At 34.6% G+C, this 22,806-nt stretch overlaps 1 protein-coding gene across 2 annotated transcripts in view; it reads left to right on the top strand.

Moving 5' to 3' along the window:
- The window catches only part of TENT2 (terminal nucleotidyltransferase 2), a 73,144-nt gene that overhangs the window by 37,034 nt on the left and 13,304 nt on the right, over window positions 1-22,806 (top strand). For both annotated transcript variants that reach the window (XM_040449891.1, XM_040449883.1), the window contains exons 9-12: window positions 2,370-2,446; window positions 2,823-2,951; window positions 7,987-8,030; window positions 17,002-17,138. In XM_040449891.1, coding sequence (XP_040305825.1) covers window positions 2,370-2,446; window positions 2,823-2,951; window positions 7,987-8,030; window positions 17,002-17,138 — 387 coding nt within the window. The remainder of the gene's footprint in view (window positions 1-2,369; window positions 2,447-2,822; window positions 2,952-7,986; window positions 8,031-17,001; window positions 17,139-22,806) is intronic.

Raw genomic sequence — 22,806 nt, 5'->3', positions numbered from 1 at the left:
TCTTTTATGTATAAAGTTAGGTTGTTTGAGATTTTTCTTCTTGAGGTAGGTCCATGTTGCTCTAAACTTTGCCCTTGCAACCACTTTTGCTGCTTCCCAAGATTTTTGGTCATTGTGTTTTCATTTTCATTTGTCTCTGTGTTTTTTTGATTTCCTCTTTGATTTCTTGGTTGATCCATTCATTGTTTTAGTAGCATGTTGTTTAACTTACATGTATTTGTGCTATTTCCAGATTTTTTCTTGTGGTTAATTTCTAGCTTCATAGCATTATGGTCAGAAATGATGCATGGAATGACTTCCATCATTTTAAATTTGTCGAGACTTGTTTTGTGGCCTACTGTGTGATTTCTTCCGGAGAATGTTCCATGTGTACTTGAAACGAATGTGTATTCTGGTATTTTAGGATAGAATGTTCTGAATATATCTGTTAAATCCATCTGGTCCAAATGTGTCAGTCAAAGCCACTGTTTCCTTGTTGATTTTCTATTTGAATGATCTGTCCATTGATGTAAGTGGGGTGTTAAAGTCCTCTACTTTTATTGTATTAATATTGATTATTTACTTTATGTTTGTTATTAACTGCTTTAAATATTTGGGTGCTCCTGTGTTGGGCGCATTTTTTTTTCCTATTTAAGATTATTATACAAACTTTTTTTCATTGTTAAATGTTCTTTATAAACACCATTTTATATTTCTTCTCTATACAGACCATTAAAAAAAATGGCTTCTAATATCCAAAGATAACCAATGTTAACATTTTGGTGTAAAACTTTCAGTCCCTCTTCTATGCATGTGAATGCATAAGAATTTTTAAAATTAAAATTGAGATTATACTTTTTTACCTGACCATGTATATCATGGATATTTGCTTATATCAGTGAATTTTTTCTGGCTTGATTTTTTTTTTTTAATTTTTTTTTTTTAACGTTTTATTTATTTTTGAGACAGAGAGAGACAGAGCATGAACGGGGGAGGGGCAGAGAGAGAGGGAGACACAGAATCGGAAGCAGGCTCCAGGCTCCGAGCCATCAGCCCAGAGCCCGACGCGGGGCTCGAACCCACGGACCGCGAGATCGTGACCTGAGCTGAAGTCGGACGCTTAACCGACTGTGCCACCCAGGCGCCCCTCTGGCTTGATTTTTAATGGCTTTACAGTAGTTTTTCATTCAATGAATATATTGTATTAACTTAGTTATTCCCCTGTTAGAATAAGCATTTTGTACATTAAATTTTTTCCATATAAAGGATTGGTTTAATATTTCCAGAAGTAAAATCTGAAGCAAATACTGTGGATATTTTTAAAGCGCTGAATCATACTTTTGGAAAAGTTTTTAACTGCAAACTGGTTGTTGCCTGTTTCTTCCTCTCTGTTGAGGTATATAGAGGAAATGCACAGTGGTTTTAGTGTTAGCCTTGCACAGATGCAGTTAAAGAACGTAACTCTCTTGCTGCCATAAGTTTCCCAAAGGCAAATATATATATATCTTAAGTGTTGATACTACTATCCATTTTTGTCAATATGCATGGTTAATTGAAAGATTATAAGATTTCCTTTCCCTAAAAAAGGAAATCTGCATTGGTAAATTTCAAATATTATAATTAAAAGTTTATAAAAAGGAATTTTGTTAAGTTTTTATATTAGGCAGTCTTTTCATAGAAAAACTCAGTGTGCATAAGTTGTTGGACCTAATAGTATATTTACATTAATCCTTTCTTTTATTTTGAGTTTTGCCTTTCTTTGTAGATCCCTTCATTATTGCCCAATTTTTTAAATTGTGAATTGCACCATATCTTTGCTTTCAAAGACGTATCCCTATTGTCCTTCCAGATTATCAGTAGCTCACCTTGGTATAATATAATTTATATGTTATTTATATCTTATCCTTTTTGGAGGGAATATAATGTATAGACTACTTTTATTTTTTTTCACCTGTTCTTTATTTGGCTTTTTATTCCTATTGTTTTAAAGCAAATAATGCTTTACTTCCAAATTAGTTGAGAATATATAACTTAGTGAAATAACTTGACCAGAAATGTTTTTGGTCATATAATTTTGTTTACCTGGAATGGATTGCAAAATTTTATAATTTGTTTTATTAAGGATAATTAAAGCCTTAGAAGTACATTATGGATCTTACAACTGTTATCCTGTTTAATATTTTTAATATACAGTAAATCATATTAAAATAATATACTGACTATATCTTTATTCTTATTGCTAAGTTAGTGCCTCATTTTAAAGTATTTGGTCTTTGGGATCATGCTATTTTTACATCATAGGGTAGATGAATATTAACTTAGTTATTAGGGAGTTAGTTTAATTTGTTCAAAAACACTTGAGGTAAAGTATTTTTCTTTGTTTTTAATAGTTGTGTGGAATTCGACTTGAATGTAAACAATATTGTTGGAATAAGAAACACATTCCTCCTCAGAACTTACGCATACCGTAAGTTTTTTGTTTATTTCCAAATAATTATAGCTTCTCTCTTTATCCTTTATTCCCTTTTAAATATGTTTATAATAAACACTGACATCTTTTTAATTATTTTAATGTGTAGTGTCTCATTTTATTATATGTATAATATGTTGTACACTAAAATTATATGCTACCAGGGTTACAGGTCAATAAAATGAATTTTAGTAATTGGTAATTTTTAAAAGGTGACTAAGATACCTTTTAAAAGTAAGACACATTTATGGTGAACACAGTGTTTAATACACAGGGAGAAAATGCTTTTTCTTTTGGAATTGGGAAATGATACAAACTTACAGAGAAACCGTAATATTTTCTTACCATTTTTAAGTTTTCATTTTACTTTCAGTTGAAAATCGAGTTCGTCCGTTAGTACTGGTGATTAAGAAGTGGGCAAGTCACCATGAGATAAATGATGCCAGTCGTGGTACTTTAAGCAGCTATAGTCTTGTATTGATGGTTTTGCACTATTTACAAAGTAAGTATTATGGGTTTTTCCCAATTTTTAAAATGGAAACACAGTTAAACTTCATTATGGTGTCTTTTCTGTTGACACTGTCTTCAAACAGTATTGTTTTAAAAAGTTCTTTCTAAGGCCCATATAGCCATATTTTTCTAATTTGTTGCTTTGAACAAATGTTTTAGAAATGTTAGTCCCCAGAAAACATTATAAGGAAGTTTCGCTGTGTTTTGTTTTGTTTTGTTTTGTTTTTTGACAGTTTTTCCATATTACTCTTTTGTATTCAAAGAACTTTTACTGCTATATTGTGGATCCATTATCTTGAGGCACATGCATGTTCAGAAGCCCTATAATAATAAGCTCAAGCACCATTCATCATGTTTTTTATTTTTCACTTGAGACAGGAATTAAAGGATTTTCTTTTTGGATAAAGAAGTTTTTATTCCTTGTGAGTTGGCATGGAGTTTGGGTGAAAGAAATAATAGAGGATTGGAAATAATCTAAGTTTTTAAGAATAGAAGAATGATTGAATTAATTATAATATTTTCAGCTGCTAAGAATATGTTTTTAGGATATTTAATGGTAAAAGAAAATATCCATGATATGGTATCATATACAACATGGGATCAATTTTATTTTAAAAATTGTATCTGTATTTGAGTTTGTGTATGTATTCATATGTATATAAATATTGAAAAGTTATGTGCCAGAAATATATCAGGGGTTATTTAGATTTTGTCAGATGTACATTTTAAATTACAACTAAAACTAAAAAGTGAATAGACACTAGTTGTGATTTAGAAATGAGATTTGACTACAGTATTGAATATGTATGAATAGCTATAATATGTGCTCTTTCTCTCCATTTTTGTGGGTTACATTAGATACTTTACTTTGATTGCCTTCTTTAGAAAAATGGACTTTTATCACACATGTACTGAGGCAGTTTGGTAAGCAAGTTGAAAGTTCAGAAATTTTTTACCACTGTTCAAAAATCATGTTAAAATTCTGTTTACATTTTGTTAAACCTATTTTGTTTTTGACAAAGTCCTCTTCACTAAGATGATTTGTAATTAATGGCACTATCATCACTGTTTCTAGGTCTTTGTTAAAGTACATCCACTATGCACAGCTAAAGTATAACTGTATTGAGGTGCCTGGGTGGCTCAGCTGGTTGAGCCTGTGACTCTTGATTTCAGCTCAGGTCATGATCCCAGGGTCTTGGGATTGAGCCCCGGATCGGGCTCCGCACTAAGTGTGGAACCTGTTTAAGATTCTCTCCTCTCCTTCCTCTCTCTCTCTCTCTCTCTCTCTCTCTCTCTCTGTGGAACCTGCTTAAGATTCTCTCCTCTCCTCTCTCTCTCTCTCTCTCTCTCTCTCTGTCTCTCTCTCTCTCTCTGTCTCTCTCTCTGTCTCTCTCTCTGTCTCTCTCTCTGACTCTCTGGCTCTCTTACTCTCACTTGCTCTCTCTCCCTCTGCCCATCTTCCCCTCTCGCACTCTCTCTCTCTAAAAGAATAATAAAAGTAAAAGCGTAACTGTTATTTGGCAAATTTTGACTACTTCTCACTAGAATAAATTAGATTGAAATAAGTAGCCGTGTTGAAATTAGATTGAAATAAATAGCTGCGTTTTTGGCAAACAGGAGTCTGCAAAGTGTATTGAGCAGTTCCAGTCATGCCACAGTGAACTAGTGTTTGTAATTTTGGCCAGTTTATTCCACCTTTCTGGCCTTAATATTCTTATCTGTAACACGGATAATTGGATTGGATGGACTTTTAGGTTTCATTTAACTTCTTAAAGGCTTTTTTAATATCTTTTCTGCCATGAGTACAGAAAGGAAATTTGTCTTCTGTATGTGGAAAGGTTGAAAAAGATTAAAGTATTTCCTAGAATGAATTTCAATAGTTAGTAATTGACTACATATGCTTGAAAAAGTGACTGATGAAAGTGTGAAGGGAAAAAGCCGATGAGAAGAGATTTTAATGGCCATCTAAGATTAATAATAATAATTAATAAAAAGGCAAAAGTATTACCTGGTTAGAAATAATAATTTGAATGAATATTCATAGAATGTTTACCATGTTTTCAGGTACAAAACTGTTTCAGGCATTCTAAAATTGCTCTTGAATTTTTGGGACACCTGGGTGGCTCAGTTAGTTGAGTGTTTGACTTTTGATTTTGGCTCAGGTCATGATCCTGGGGTCATGGGATTGAGCTGCATGTCTAGCTGTGCGCTGAGAATGGAGCCTACTTGGGATTCTCTCTCCTCCCCTGTTCCTCTTCTTAGATTGCACACGCTCTCTCAAAAACAAAATTGTCCTTGAATTTTCAAAATTGTTGTTTATTGTTGAAGATCTCTTTTTTTTAGTTGAATTTTTGATGAATCAGAGTGGAATGTTTCCATGTTTAAATTTGTGGAGGCCTGACCAGAAAGCTCTCATCTGAAATGTAGGCAAAGTAAAATCTTACAGAGTAGCTGTTCTGAAGGTGTTATCTATTGATCAGATACTGTAATAGTAAGGTGTTTTGTTTGTTTTTTTGTTTTTTTTTTTGCTTTTGAGAAATTTAAAAGATTGAAGTCCAAAATTTTGAAGTAAAAATAGTTGTTACAGCTAGATCCTTCCTGAATGTATGTTGCTTTTTTCCTCCCAAATGTTTAGTTTTGAGAGAGAGAACGAGCGAGCAAGCGAGAGGGGAAGGGGTAGAGAGAGACGGGACAGAGGATGTGAAGCAGGCTCTGCGCTGACAGCAGATAGCCCAATATGGGGCTTGAACTGATGAACTGTGAGATCACGACCTGAGCCGAAGTCAGATGCTTAACCAACTGAGCCACCCAGGTGCCCCTGAATATATGTTGCTTTGAGTAAAATAAACATTTGAAAAACTATTCAAGACTTTGATGTTACTATCAGGATAGTGTTAACTGCCACGGTACGCCAATTGCTCTGCAATGTGTTGACCTTAAAAAACAAAAGAGCTAGGTTTTTGTTTGTTTGTTTGTTTGTTTTTTACCAGTACAGTGAGTTTATTCTGGAATAGAGGAATCGCAATTCAGAACAAGCAAACTGTAGTGAACCAACCATTGGCAAGTCCAGAGAATGGAGATTGAGGGGCTTGCCTTTATCGAGGAAGGGGAGGAAGCTGGAAGGGGCTGTTTTGCTGAATTCTCATTGCCTGGGCTGTTGCTGAGCAAGGAAAAATTCTTTCTTCCTTCTACTAGAGTATGTAAAGGAAGCTTCTTCCTATTGGGGAATGCAAAGTATACTTCTTATGGAGAATGGTGGCAGTGTGTGAGAGCACCCCTTTCAGGGCTTCCTGACTCCACTTTCTTTTATTTATTTTCACAAATGACTAGCTTTAAGGTTGTTAGACAAGGGATTTACTGAGTGATATCCCTGCTCCCCAAAACTTTCAAATTGCTTAGTTCTCAGGGTGCTTTGTCTATTGAAAGACCCTAACCAGTAATTACTGTTTGTTTTTCTCTTCTAACATTCTGGTTATGATTCTAGAATGAAATAAAATTTTTTTTCTAAATGTTTATAACCTTTCTTCACTGTTTTTTAAATTATAATTTTAATTTACTAGGGGTATTCAGTGAGAAGGGAATTCAGGTTTTTAATTAAGTAAACTAATTTCTAGTAAGATTTACCAATTTGACTTCTATATTACAGCAAAATTGTTAGACAGTCATTAAAAACTATTACATGAATATAAAGACGTTTAGAATTAAAGTAACTGGGGCTTGAGTTTATTTGTAGGATCTTCTAGAATTTTGAGCATTTGAATGCCTCTGGGAAAAAATATTTTTACTTCCTAAGAGTGATTCCAGTAAGTAATGAGTTTTTCCCCTCAGTCACACACGGTGAACATTCCAGACTATCGTGGAATTTTATTTTATTCCGATTTCAACTTGGGAATGGAGCATGATACAGAAGAGATATTTAAATATTATGTGATAGAAATTTATACATTTATAATCATAGTTGGAGATCACGTAAGTTGGTAATAATAGTTGATTATTTAGATATTAATGTATTCCAGAAGTCATATAAAAAGGTTTTTGCTAAACTGCAAATTAAAAATAATGATTGTTACTGAGTTTACTTAATTATATATAATGTATTTCTAATTCTTAAATACACAGTTTGTTTTATGGTATTATATTTGGTCTTTAATATTAAATCTTGAAAACACATTACTTGTATCTTATACTCAAGATATTGTATTTTGCAGTTTTTTTTATTGTGAATATTAAGTACTTTGCTTTCCATGTTATTTCCTTTATATTATGATGATGTGAAATGGCTGTTAATGCATTTAATGAGGTTGGATTTTGGTAAAGATATTGGAGAATGGAGAATGACAAAAAAATAAAGTAACATAAAGATAATGATTCCTTTGTATGAGATTTTAATTTTTTATGGCAAAGTGGCATATTTACATTTGTATTTCTAAACTTTATATTTCTGATTTATATTTCTAAACTTTGCTGAAGCCTCCTTTTTAAAAATTAGTGAAGTTGAAGATTTTTTTTTTTTCAGTTCTTTTAATAGATCGATCTCCTGAAACTATCTCAGTTTTGGTATTACTGTTTATTAGAAGAAATTAAACATAAAGGGACAATTATGATATAGCTATTATTCTTTCATGATACAGTATCATTGGACTTTACTTAAAAATTTTTTTTGATAGCTACATTCATCTTGACAATGTTCATTCAATATATGTAGAACAATCCTTGTCTTGCTTATTTTGTGTGTGTGTCTGATGTTGGACCAAATGATGTGTGTCCATTGATGACTTGTTTTTCTAAAAATGCAAGGAACATTTGTTTACCTAGAAATATACATAGTTTATTAACCTGAAGTTATCAACTTAGATATATTTTGAATTTAAATTTCTAGGGATCAGAGTTAATTCACAAAATATATGGAAACTGTTGAATTCTAGCAGAAACCCTTATAGTCTCATACCTGGGGTGTAGCTGACAAATTATTGCTTTGTGAAATGAATTATGTGAATCACAGAAGCTTTAAACTTTTTTTTTTATAGCCCTACCTGAACCCATCCTTCCATCCATCCAAAAAATTTACCCAGTAAGTGTTTCTTATAAATTATTCTAATACATATTATGACAAATATATGTGGAACTATTATATGCAGTATTAATGTGAATGTAAAAGGTGTGATAGTTACCTTCTAAGTATATAATAACATTTTCTATATAGGCTGAGGCATTGGCCACTAGCACATTAAAAATATTCCGTATACTTTTTCAGAAGACTGTCATATTTTATTTGGTTATTGGCAGTGTGGTCATTTTTCTTAATGGTGGAATTATTTGCATGATGCTCATGATTATCACTAAAAGGAATTAAATATATTCAATTGGTCAAGGCCTATTTAGACTCATTCCAGTTTTCTTCGTGCTATTTTAAATAGTTTTATAGTATTTCTTTACTCAGAAGTCTTTTAGCCCAATCTACGTATACTTTGAAAGCAGGGGAAAAATTAAGTTGAACAATTGGATAATCATTGTATCTTTCACTTGATTTTACCAACTAATACACCAAAAGGAGTAACACTGATACTTACACTCCTTGAGTGCATAATATTAAGAATCCTTCTGAAGTTAATTGGAAACATGAAAGTGGTGAAGGGTGCCTACTAGAAAAAGTTTGGTATATACTCAGTTTGAATTTAGAGAAACCTAGGTAATGTACATAACTCACAATCTATATACTTTTGTTTCTTTTCCAGTTTTTTGTGTTCCTTTTTTCCAGAATTCTGTTTCCTTGTTTTATAGTCCTACCATTTCTGTTTTCCTCCATAATCATCCTTATTCCTGGTTGTATTTGGAAATAATATTTAAACTATCTGTTTAGAATGTTTAATCAGCCTTCTGAAACCATGTAATTTTTACCTGTTTAGTTTTATGAAGTTACAAAAGCTGTTTTCCAAAATTACTAAATAGGCAAATTGAAAAAGATCTAGCTTGAGTGATCACTTTTCAAAGGACTTGCTTATTTTATATGTATCATAGAAAATATAAGTCCTTGATATGGAATCTAAATTAAATATAACTTAACCTTTGATAATTGAGAAGAACTGATGTTCTTGTTTTTGAACATGTTATTATTGTAATGCACACATGCAAGGTGCTGGATAATGAAAGGTTCACTGTTATCGAGATTGCTGTGGTGAGGACTTCCCAGGTTGTGGTGGATCATCTGGTAAAGACACCGTTATAAGAATCGTTTGGAATCTGGGTATCTTATCTTCCTCATTTTGAAAACTAATTTCTGGTATTATAAAGAGCTACTATAATGTGTTTCAGTTATTGCTAGGGATCACTATGCTTTCATAAACATTGTGAAAGTGAAAGCATCAGAAAGTATAGAAATAAAAGTAACTTGAACTTTTGGGTCTTATCCTTGAATGGTTTTCTCCCTCCATAAAATATTGATTATTTAGCTTATGCTGAAAGGTCAGAAATAATGACTGGGTGTTTACTGTTTCATTTTATTGTCCCAGCTTTATTGTTAAGACCTAGGTTTCGTGTAGAAAGAGCTGTGTATATTTTTCAGCATACAAAGCATCTAATAGTTAAAACTTATCCTTTAAAGAATCTCTTACTGTGTGTGGAACAGATGCTTCTACACAAATCTCACTTAAACTCTGTGCTGCATGAATTTGTTTTACTAAAATAAAATACTAATAAAGTCTCAGTTTAATGCTCTATGCTTGAGAACAGAGCAGAGGTATTGCTTTTATTTTAGGATACCAAGGTTCTTACTAGTATATTCTAGTTTGAAGAACCTTATTTTTACTTCTGTTTCATGTTTCTAATTTTCTAGCTTCCCCCCCATGACAGAGTCCCATCTTCTCTTCACTTACACTGTCTCTCACCCTATACTCTACACTCCTGTTGTGCTAATAATCCTATTTCTATACCTGTAACAAGGAAATAGATTTAATACTAGTTCAGTCCCAAAGCCTTAAAAAATACTTGTAGCAAGACCTGCTAGATTTAAGAATGTCTTAATTTGCTTTCAGGTGTGATTATATTACCATAAATATTTGAAGAATACTATCTTTACTATAAGATTAATGCTTACGTGGGTAAGGATATACTATCCACTCTTAACAGGATTTTAAATTTTATCTGAAACTTGTAAGCTAATTGATCAGTAGAGTGCTTTTCTTGGTGGTCCATCCAATGGAACAAGCAAATCAGCTTATTTCTTACTACTGATAACTATTATTTATGTAGTATCTATTTTATGTCAGCACTCTATAAATTTTATATACAGTGTCCTTAGTCCTCGACAGGTAAACTTATGTAGTATTTTCCTTGATTCACAGGTGAAGAAACTAAGTCTTAGGAAGATTATATTATTGATCCAAGTTGTATTACAGTCACAAACTATGGACCCAGAAACTGATATTTTTTCTATTATACTGTGCTGAATGAGGAAAGGCAAAATGATAGTAGTGTTCACTAATATATTATTTCATCTAGTTTCTGTTGATTATTACATTTTATTTGTGTATATCTGATTGTCCCTATACAGATATACCTTTCTTTAAGAAAAAACATATATGACAAAATTTCAGGTTGAATAAGTAAGTTTGAGAATGACTTAAAACTTTATAGTAACAAAAAAAACACTTTATTTTACAAGGGAACAAGGTTCTTTTAAATTTTGAGCTTCTCTAATATAGTTAAGTAGAATTTAAAAATAGGATATAAATTTTGAAATAGAATAATATTTGTTCAGTATATTATGCTTTTTTAGTTATTTTCGTATTTTCTCCTCTAATTTATGATAATTGTTTTAAAAATTGGTATGGTGTTTCATTTCGGTTTGGATACTAAATTATGAAAAAAAAGGATGAAAGACTGTGGCCATATCTTTACCTTCAAAAGCTATATAACATTATTATTACTACTTAATTCTTATTGACTTTAAAAAGGGAACATGAATAGTCAAATAGAAGACAGAATATTTACTATTGAGGTAAAGCAGTGACGTTGAGAATGTTTAAATGTATAAACTCGGGTTAAGCTTATGAAGGGATCTTTAGTTTAATGCAAGTATATTGTGAGATTTACCTAGATTTATGCTAGGTGGAGATTTATGAAGATAACTTATATTTGTTTCTTTCCCTAGTGGCATCTTCATATCCCAGGAAGCCATTTTTATAGTTATGAAGTTAGGAATTCTGAGAAGTAGAGTTCCCCTGTGTAGTTATGTATTGAAATATATTAAATTTTACATGTATACATATGCATACATATGTATACATGTAGCAACTTTTTTTTCAGTTTTAAAGTGTGTACAGTATGATGAAGGATTTTAGTTATGTAAAACAGGTTCTAAATGAATACCTTTGAAAAGACATATTTAAAAGTTTGGGGGGAAGTTTTTTTTAGTGATAAAAACATTCTTTTAAAGTTGATATTACTTAAATTTTAAGAGTTATAAGGAAGTTAATTTTGAAATAATACATTATTTCAGGAGGTAACTATACTGCATTATTGCATAAATTGGACAGTTATGGGGTGCCTGGGTCGCTCAGTTGGTTAAGTGTCTTACTCTTGATTTCAGCTCAGGTCATGATCTCAGGGTCATGAGATCAAGCTCTGAGTCAGGCTTAGCACTGGGCATGGAGTCTGCTTAAGATTCTCTCTCTTCCTCTCTCTTTCCCACTCCACCTTGTGCTCTAAAAAAAGATAATGTACAGGGGCGCCTGGGTGGCTCAGTCGGTTAAGCATCCGACTTCAGCTCAGGTCACGATCTCGCGGTCCGCGAGTTCGAGCCCCACGTCGGGCTCTGGGCTGATGGCTCAGAGCCTGGAGCCTGCTTCCGATTCTGTGTCTCCCCCTCTCTCTGCCCCTCCCCCGTTCATGCTGTGTCTCTCTCTGTCTCAAAAATAAATAAACGTTAAAAAAAAATTAAAAAAAAAAGGATAATGTACAGTTATAATAATAATGATGCCAAGCTATATAGGCAATACTGTACTATACTACATACTATACTAAATATACTAAATACTATAAAGGTAATACTATTGCTGCTATGCTTTACATATATTATATCATTTAATCCTTATTACAGTTCTATGAGTACTGTTATTTTCCTTGTGTTATAGATGAAGAAGCTGAACCTTTGGAAAGCTAAGCAATTTAAGTTCATAGAGCTAAGAGAAGGTTTCAAAGCTAATTCTGACTCCAGAGCTCATGTTCTTAACCACTTCATTATAGTGCTTCTACTTTATGATGCTTATGTTGCTTTCAAAATGTTAAACATTTTACTAAAAGCAAATATAATTTAAAGGAAATTTCATGATCAGTCTTTAACATGTATCACCGAATTCGTGGTAATCTGCGTATAATTAAGAAAGGTTGGTGAGACTTTAATATATCATTTAGCTCTTTTTCTATTTAGGCAGAACTCTGTTTAAGTAGTCTATATCAGTTATCTTTTTCTTTGAGACCTTCCTCAACATTTATATATAGGGTCTAATAATTTATATTGTTAGAATACTATGTAACTTAAATTTCTCTGTTTGCCTGGAGGTAAAAAATAGTCTTCTTTCAGTTAAGGCATGTATCTTTTTAAAGAACAGTTAGCAAGTAAAAGTTTAGCCAGTCTATTTTATTCTAGAAAGGGCTTAATTGTCTAATTTCAAACTTTAAAGGTAAGATATTATGGCACAGTCTCAGAAAATGATGGAATTTGGCAAAAGATGTTTTTGCCATTTTGGGGGGAAGCAGTTCTATGGGCAAAGAAAAATTGAGACTTTTCAGATGTTTTTCAAAGGGTTGCCCATTTAAATTTTTCTTAAATTGGCATTGATTGAAAAGGAAAAAAAGGTACAGAAGGTACAGATCTTCAAAAATCTTTAAATATCAATTGGCAGATGTTTGCAGGAATTAAGTCATTACAGAATAAAGATGTCTTCCCTACATTAAAAACAAACAGCAGGTATCGATAACCCACCTCACCTCCAAATGCGTTTAAAAAGATGTTACATTCTATCAGTTAAATTGTTTTTCCATGGATTTAGGATGTAATTCCTTTGACTTTTCAGTTGTTCTTTATGTGTTTTCTAATATGTTAAAGTTCTGCCTACTCGTATCCAAGGTAGTGTATATTATTTTTAAATACATGTGCAATGGGGCAGCTCCCTTAAAAAAAAATTCTTTGGTGAAATTTTTCTTAAAGCAGAGAATCTTTCTGTAATGTGAATAATTACCAACAATGGGGATTTCTTTTTTTTTTTAATTTTTTTTTCAATATATGAAGTTTATTGTCAAATTGGTTTCCATACAACACCCAGTGCTCATCCCAAAAGGTGCCCTCCTCAATACCCATCACCCACCCTCCCCCCCTCCTACCCCCCATCGACCCTCAGTTCTCAGTTTTAAGAGTCTCTTATGCTTTGGCTCTCTCCCACTCTAACCTCCTTTTTTTCTTTTTTTTTTTTTTTTTCCCTTCCTCTCCCCCATGGGTTTCTGTTAAGTTTCTCAGGATCCACATAAGAGTGAAAACATATGGTATCTGTCTTTCTCTGTATGGCTTATTTCACTGATTATAACACTCTCCAGTTCCATCCATGTTGCTACAAAGGGCCATATTTCATTCTTTCTCATTGCCACGTAGTACTCCATTGTGTATATAAACCACAATTTCTTTATCCGTTCATCAGTTGATGGACATTTAGGCTCTTTCCATAATTTGGCTATTGTTGAGAGTGCTGCTATAAACATTGGGGTACAAGTGCCCCTATGCATCAGTGCTCCTGTATCCCTTGGGTAAATTCCTAGCAGTGCTACTGCTAGGTCATAGGATAGGTCTATTTTTAATTTTTTGAGGAACCTCCACACTGTTTTCCAGAGTGGCTGCACCAGTTTGCATTCCCACCAACAGTGCAAGAGGGTTCCCGTTTCTCCACATCCTCTCCAGCATCTATAGTCTCCCGATTTGTTCATTTTGGCCACTCTGACTGGCATGAGGTGATATCTGAGTGTGGTTTTGATTTGTATTTCCCTGATGAGGAGCGACGCTGAGCATCTTTTTCGTGTGCTTGTTGGCCATCCGGATGTCTTCTTTAGAGAAGTGTCTATTCATGTTTTCTGCCCATTTCTTCACTGGATTATTTGTTTTTCGGGTGTGGAGTTTGGTGAGTTCTTTATAGATTTTGGATACTAGGCCTTTGTCCGATATGTCATTTGCAAATATCTTTTCCCATTCCATTGGTTGCCTTTTAGTTTTGTTGGTTGTTTCCTTTGCTGTGCAGAAGCTTTTTATCTTCATAAGGTCCCAATAGTTCATGTTTGCTTTTAATTCCCTTGCCTTTGGGGATGTGTCGAGTAAGAAATTGCTACGGCTGAGGTCAGAGAGGTCTTTTCCTGCTTTCTCCTCTAGGGTTTTGATGGTTTCCTGTCTCACATTCAGGTCCTTTATCCATTTTGAGTTTATTTTTGTGAATGGTGTGAGAAAGTGGTCTAGTTTCAATCTTCTGCATGTTGCTGTCCAGTTCTCTCAGCACCATTTGTTAAAGAGACTGTCTTTTTTCCATTGGATGTTCTTTTCTGCTTTGTCAGAGATTAGTTGGCCATCCGTTTGTGGGTCTAGTTCTGGGGTTTCTATTCTATTCCATTGGTCTATGTGTCTGTTTTTGTACCAATACCATGCTGTCTTGATGATTACAGCTTTGTAGTAGAGGCTGAAGTCTGGGATTGTGATGGCTCCTGCTTTGGTCTTCTTCTTCAAAATTACTTTGGCTATTCCGGGGCCTTTTGTGGTTCTATATGAATTTTAGGATTGCTAACAATGGGGTTTTCTGATGGTTAAATGGAATTTCTGTTTTACTTATGGCATCTTTTAGACCCTTTCTCTTTTTTTTTTTTAGTTTGGATTTCTCCTTCGGTTCTCAAGTATATATGCCATGGCCCTTTTTGTATGTGACCATGGAAAAGAATAACGGAGCTAAAAGGAGACTGGTCAAACTGTTAGTCAAGTCATTCAGCATTTGAGTAGAGTAGGTCTCACAACTCTTCATTGTTAATCTACAGTTACTGATCTTTTTAAATTATTGAAAAAAATAAAAATTTTAAAAGAGGTTCAAACAGGTTTAGAATTAAGATAAGAAAATGACTGTTTTATTTCAGCATCAGTTCATAAATTGAATTCTTAGTGTGCTATGCGCTAGAAATCAAAATTAGTAAAAAGCTTTCTGAGCAGAAGGTATTAACAGTGATCTACTTTTCTTCTCCTTGTCATTTGAACTTATGTTATATCTTTTTGTTTAATTAGCCAGAAAATAACATTTAAATTTTACAAGTTAAAATGCTGTCCTAAGTCCAGTTTTATACTTACCAGTACAAGACAGAGGGTGGTAGACGCAGTACTCCTGCTGCCCCTCTGCTTTCACTCTTTCTTAGGAATTGAGGCTTCTCTTGTACTCCCCCTAGTTGGAGAGACAATGTAGATTTCTACCTTAGTCTCATAATGTAATACTAAATCTGAGAGAAGTGTAAGGGGAAGTTCCAGGTTTAGGAGTGTCAGCTTTACAAACTGTGGTTGGGGTAGAATGGTCTTCTGAGAGAAAGATAATCTATTACTTCTTGGTAGTTAAAAATTATTGATAGAATTGTAGGACAGGGAGAGAATTTGTTTTTTTCTTGCTCCTTTATTTTTACTGGGAGTTTTGAGGGTTTTAAATTTTTTTAAATGTTTATTTATTTTTGAGAGAGTGCGCACTCACACTTGCAAGCAGGTGAAAGGAGAGGTGCAGAGACAGAGAGGGAGAGAGAGAATCCCGAGCAGGCTTCGCATTGCCAGCACAGAGCCCAATGTGGGGCTTGAGCTCATGAACTGTAAGATCATGATGTGAACTGAAATTGAGTCAGATGCTTAACTAACTGAGCCACCCGGGCACCCCGAGGACTGCCTTTAAATAGATGCACTACCCTGTTGCTCTGTATCAGCTTAGTTTTTTGGGAGCCTTTTTTTTAATTTAATGGAGTGACTTAGACATTACTAATTGAATTGATATCCATAAACCGAAGGTTGATTTGTTAGGTATTTGGGAACCTTAAGGATAAGCTGTTTTGCCTGAACAAGTTGCTTAAAAAAAAATCTATTACTCTGATGGCAAAGAGGCATGTAGAAAACCCATCTTAAGGATAGTGTTCAAATTACCTTAAAGTTTTTTTCTAATACGTGGATATGTGTTACGTTAGAACCTCCATAGTTCATTCAGTATGTTTTAGAGCCAGAATTTGTTACTAATAAAGATCATACATGAAAATGAATGGCATACTATCAGCAAAAAGATAAGTATCCATTAGTATTCTTTCCAATAAGTGTGTTGTTTCAGCATGGATTACAAGCGAATGATACCCTCCTTTATGAATATTGTGGTAAAAGTTTGCTGAATATTGCTTGCTGGTTTGTTTCCTATCTTTCTTCTTTTCCCTGCCTTCTTTGTCTTTTGAAGTTTAATTCATGTTGAATTTCTGTCTTTCCTTCCCATTAAGATACAAAATACAAAAATGAAATAAAATTTTAAGAATCTTAAAATTGGTATAAGTAATATACATATATTAATTACTTTTATGGCCTCTAAGAGAAATTTTAAGTGACAGTTAGAAAACGCTCTTACCTTGTGCTTGATTTAACCCTTTGTAAAGTACAACTGCTCCTTGTAGAAGCAGTTAAGGAGATACATTTATAAAGAAATCCATATGTAATTTGATGAAATCTTAGTATGTACAGTAAGGGTTTATGAGTTAGAAAATTTTTTGCTACTGTAGGAATCCACTTAAATGAGTGATATACCTCAGCCAAGGTTTAGAATCTCTTAGTTTTTTAAGTATTTTCTGGCATACTCCAAATACTGGTGAAATCCTTAGTAGGAGAAAAACTTCAGATTTCCAAACTGCCAACATAAAGATTTCTTCTCTCTTCTTCAGAGAGCATTACGTCAGGATTTGTAAAGTTTTTAGTGTGTGTTTTAAATGGCTTTATATTTCCCCCTTTTTCTTTTTGACAGGAATCTTTTAGTCCTGCTATACAGCTGCATCTTGTACATCAAGCTCCATGTAATGTTCCTCCTTACCTCTCGAAGAATGAATCAAATCTTGGGGACCTCTTACTGGGCTTTCTTAAATATTATGCTACAGAATTTGAGTAAGTGAAAATTTCAAATTGTGTTTATTCATTTATCTCTGTGAATGCTACAATTTTGGTCGGAAGCTATATTTGTTAGTTTCAGTGCTACAGACTTGTCTAGAAATACACAGTTTATAAAATTTAATATTCCAATGATTAATTGTTAGAAACTAAGTAGATTTCACATTCCTAGCTAATGAAAAATTACAGTTCAGTAAGCCCGATTTTAGTAGATTTCAGTAGCAATTTCATTTTATGTTTACCTGCCTCTTTTCTTTTTTTTTAAATTTTTTTTTTCAACGTTTATTTATTTTTTGGGACAGAGAGAGACAGAGCATGAACGGGGGAGGGGCAGAGAGAGAGGGAGACACAGAATCAGAAACAGGCTCCAGGCTCTGAGCCATCAGCCCAGAGCCTGACGCAGGGCTCGAACTCACGGACCGTGAGATCATGACCTGGCCGAAGTCGGAGCTTAACCGACTGCGCCACCCAGGCGCCCCGTACCTGCCTCTTTTCATAGCAGGGCCTGAATAAATGTTTGTGATGGCCCTGTATAGGTGCTGCATATTTTGAAACATCTGTTTTTAGGAAGTTAAGATTTATCATAAACACAGCTAAAACAAACTTGGGAAAAGATCTTCTGGATACTTGATACCTGAATAGTTGTGTTAGTATGAATAAAAATCAAGGAATACTCCTTTTCCTTTTTTTTTTTTTTTTTTTTTTGTTTCTTCTTCTGAGGGTGATAGGTAAACATAGAACACTAAAGTGTATAATCAGACTGGATTTAACTGAAAGTTCTTAAGGGAGTTCTTAGTCCAGATTGAGTGGGATTAGGGATTGTTTGCAGCTCCTCTGAAAAGCTTGAAGGAGGAAAGCTTAGGAGTTGTACAAAGTTAGAGGAGGAGGGTGCCACTTGGAAGAGATTTGGAGAGAGGGAAAATAGCATTTGTAATAAATTGCTGTTATTAGGTGGGAAAAATTGTTTTAAACAGATATGTGTTATCTCATTCAGTTTACATAATAACCATATCGTATGGTATTATATTATGCCCATTTTACCAGTGAAGCATTTAGAGAGGTGAAGAAACTTTCCTTAAGATCACACAGCTAGTCAGGGGAGTATTTCTGTTGGTTTTGACTGCAAAATCCATACTCTTAACTATGATGCTTTACTGCAGTGTCAGTATTCTTTTGTTTGCTGTGATGTAGTAGCTCTAAAGAAACCTGCCTCGTAGGAGATGATTTGAAACATAGGGCATGAAAGAAGTAATGTTATTTAAATTCCTCAAAGCAGAGCTTTTACCATACTGTGCCTGTTTAGTTTACAGTTGTGTCTCCATTACCTACCCTAGTGCCAGACAGTGGCTACTTGAAAAATACTTGCTATAAATAAATACTTTTGAAGCAGAGGGTAAGATTACAGACATGTTGCAAAGATACTAAAGGTGACTTAAAAATTACTGAATTAGGTTAAGAAAAGGAGTAGGAAAAATGCTGGAGGAAAGTAGTTGAATAAGAATGAAGTTAAAATAATCACCGTTAAAAATGACCAGCACCAAAGTGTAAGTCCAGGCAATAAGGATAAAAAGGAAGGGGCCTTCATTTATAAAGACAAGAAATATGAGACATGGGATGTAAGAGACTGTAAAGGTTATTCTAGAGTTAAGATTTTTGAGATGTTGCAGTAACTGTAGCTAATGTTTAGTGAGTACCTCATGTCCTACAGTATGCCAAGTGATTTCTATATATTATTTCATTTAATCCTCATGGTAATCCCCCGTGAGGCCTAGGGAATTTGTATACTTTGTATACTTTAAACTTGCCGGGGCGCCTGGGTGGCACAGTCGGTTAAGCATCCGACTTCAGCCAGGTCACGATCTTGCGGTCCGTGAGTTCGAGCCCCGCGTCGGGCTCTGGGCTGATGGCTCAGATCCTGGAGCCTGTTTCCGATTCTGTGTCTTCCTCTCTCTCTGCCCCTCCCCCGTTCATGCTCTGTCTCTCTCTGTCCCAAAAATAAATAAACGTTGAAAATAAACTTGCCTATGGCAGTACAGCTAGATAGTTAGAGAACTGGGATTCAGTCTGGGGCCTGACTCCAAAACTATATTCTTAATTTTTAGAATATATTGGCATCGTCTGTTTTATTGTAAATTAGGGAAGTTTGAAGAGAGGGAAAGGATTCATAGAAAAAAGATATATTTGTACCATGTATAGTTTAGGACTAGAACATCTAGATACCAGTACCTTGAAAATCAACTGCTTTGTTGGACTGAAACAAGATGGTAGATGTGCAGGTTTGTGTGTTAGTTTAGTATTAGCAGAAACTAGCCGGTTGTACCAAATGATACTGGCTAGGATGCTGAGGTTTCAAAAGAGGTTTTGAACTTTTGGATGCATTTGTTACCACTATGATACATGATTTAGGAGACATCTTCACCCATTCTTTCATCATACAGTGCAGTTGTCAAGTATATTGTTGTTTCATACCAGATATTTTCAGAAATTTGACTGGAGAGAGCACTGCCAAGAATGTAGTCATGGCAATGAACTAGGTGCTGTTCAGAGGAATTCTGGCAGCTGTTAGAAATGTTTGTAAGGATTTCTTCTGAACTTGGAGATACTCATTTAAAAAATTCTCTTTACTGGAAGGCAGAATTAAGTGCCTGTTAAGCAACACTTGAGTGCATGGCATACATGTTGCAGAAATTTGGTATGGCCATTTAAAAATCACTAAGATTTTCCTATCTGCTTCACTCACAGCTTTCTCCCAAACCTTCCTGCTGAAAATTCTTAAAATGAAGCCATACTTCTAGAACTGTACCTGGGAGCAGGGAACTGACAAAATAAAAAAAAAAAAAGGATCAGGTAGCTCAGAGAACCAAGGGAAAAAAAAGTCAGAATGTAATAATTTTGTATTTTAGCAAAACAAAGGAAAAATTTAAGTTTTAAATATCTTAAAATCTCCTAGGTACTAGAGATTCTAGGAACCTTAAAAGGTTACCTATTTTTTAATCCTCTTTATTCTCTGGCTGCCTAATCACATGCCATTACTGCTAGTCTATCTCAAGTTAAAAATGCATGCCTACATACTTAAATACATTTTTTTAAGAAGGAAATTACAAAGGCCTAATTTTTCCAGCCATCTCCTTTCTTACTCTGATTTTTTTCATCTCATTTAATAAATCATTGAGTGCCTACTACATATCAAGCTATTTTCTATGCATCAGGGATATGGCAGTTAACAAAACAGGCAAAAGTGTCTTCATGGAGCTTACGTTGCATATGTATTGTACTATAGAGAGATAGACAATAAACAAACAAAATGTCTAGCATGTTAGATGGTGGTAAGTGGAGAAAAATAAAGCAAAAGCAAAAAAGGAGTTTCTGGTATATGTAATTCTTACAGTTTTAATGCCTGCATTGCAGTTTATTACTTAGCATGGTGAAGGAAAAGTCCCACAGAAAAAGTGATCTTTTTTTAAAACAATTTTTTTTAATGTTTGTTTATTTTTGGGAGAGGGTGACAGAGTACGAGCAGGGGAGGGGCAGAGGGAAAGGGAGACACAGAATCTGAAGCAGGCTCCAGGCTCTGAGCTGTCAGCACAGAGCCCAGTGCGGGGTTCAAACTCACGGACTACAAGATCATGACCTGAGCCAAAGTCAGATGCTTAATGCTTAACCGACTGAGCCACCCAGGTGCCCCGAAAAGTGACCTTTCATAAAGAAATGATGGAGAGGAATGTGTGAGTTATGTGTCTGTGGAGAAGAGGTTTCCAAACAGAAGGAAAAGCAAGTGCAAAGACAACCTGAGATGGGGGGTTGTCTGACATCTTCAAGGAATAGCAAAGAGGCCAGTGTGCCTGGAAGAGAATTGAAGAAAATGCTTTCAAAGAGTTAAGGAAATCTACATCATATAGGGCTATCTAGTTAATTTTGGTGACTTTGGCTTTTCATTTGGGTGATATGGAAAACCACTGGAGGGGTTCCAGTAGAGAAATGATGTAATCTGGTTTGGTTTATCACAGGGAAGAACAGACTGGCTGCTGGTGGGTAAGAATAGACTGAGGGGAGCCAAGGGCATAAGCAAGGAGCCTACTTAGAACGATATTACAATAATTTAAGAGAAGTGCCTTGGATAAGGATGATTATAGTGGAAGTGAATGAAAAGTAGTCAGATTCCATTTGTATATATTAATTTGCAACAGATTAGATGTACATATGAGAAGGAGTCAAGAATGATTTCTAAGTTTTTGGCAAGCAACTGAAACAATGGAGTTGCCATTAGGTGTAATGGGGAAGGCAATGGAGGAGCATTATTGATTTTAAACATTGAAAAGTTGAGATACCTGCAAAATATTCACGTGGAGATATTGAGTATATAGTTGGATATACAAATCTAGAGTTCAGGAGAGAGGTCATGGTTAGAGCTATATATTTGGGAGTTGTCAACAGGTAAATGGTATTTAAAGCTATGAAACTGTTTGAAAAAACCAATAGGAAAGAGAAAAGGCCCAAAGACAACCCTTAGAAAGTCCCTTGTTAAGAGTTTATAGGAAATACAGAAGATACAGGAATATGTTAAATGACACAAAGAAGAGAGGCAAATTCAAAATCTAGGTGTTTTTTGAAACAACTGGCCTAGTCTCTTAAAATGTCAATGTCATTAAAAAAATAAGTGGAGAGAACTTTTCCAGGTTAAGGAGATGGGACAAATACAGTACATGAGCCTTGATTGTAATCTGATTAGGGTGGAGGAATTATAAAAGGCATTTGACTTACTGTTAATTTCTAGATGCTGTTGGTATTATAAAGGAAACAACGTTCTTTAGGAGATATATGCCAAAAGATAAAGAAATGAAGTTTCATGCATCCACAGCTTAGCATATAGTTCAGTTCAAAACATGCACATATACACATATACAAGCACGTGTGGGAAATGTTAACACTATTGTATTCTTTTTGAGCTTTATGCTTTTCAAGTTTTTCTCTCTGAAGAATTTCATAATACAAAGATGAAACAAAAATGAGGTGAGGGATAAGAAAGAACTAATTTATAGTCCAAAAGGGAGGATCATTGAGATAGGAGAAAAGCCAATAGAATGTATTGTCTTAGAATCCAAGGGTGGGGAAGTGTTTCGAGGGGGAAGGAGTGATTATCTGTGTCACAGTTTTTGATAGGTCAAGTACAAGATGAGCAGTAAAAGGTGACCGTTGGAACATTGGTCCACATGGGAGGCCCCTGGTCTCTTGCCAGGAGCAGTTTCTGTGGAATAATGGGGGTAAAAAGCATCACTGGTGTGGGCTCAAGAGAGAACAGGGAAGAATTAAATACACATAGTGTAGTATATAGAATGGGGAGTAGAAATCGGAGTTAAGTCTCTCCCTCTGCCCCTCTCCCCTGCTCGCGTGCTCTCTCTCTCTCAAATAATAATAACAAAAAGGAATTGGAGAGTTCAGTGGGGTTGAGTTTTTCAGGAGAAATAACCCATCTTGATGTCAAAATTGATGATAGCAGGAAAATACATAGTAAATTGTTGAACAGTATACTTTTTTTGAATCAAGGAGGGTTGGAATCTAGAGCACAAGTGGGATAGGAGCACAGACAATGCATTAATAATAATAATAAGAAGGGCCCCCTGGGTGGCTCAGTTGGTTGGGTGTCTGACTTTGGCCCAGGTTGTGA

Source organism: Herpailurus yagouaroundi, unplaced genomic scaffold (genome assembly GCF_014898765.1).
Source record: "Herpailurus yagouaroundi ecotype Mexico unplaced genomic scaffold, PumYag 29, whole genome shotgun sequence".
In the NCBI taxonomy this organism is placed as follows: Eukaryota; Metazoa; Chordata; class Mammalia; order Carnivora; family Felidae; genus Herpailurus; species Herpailurus yagouaroundi.
This window is presented reverse-complemented; position numbering and strand designations above follow the sequence as displayed.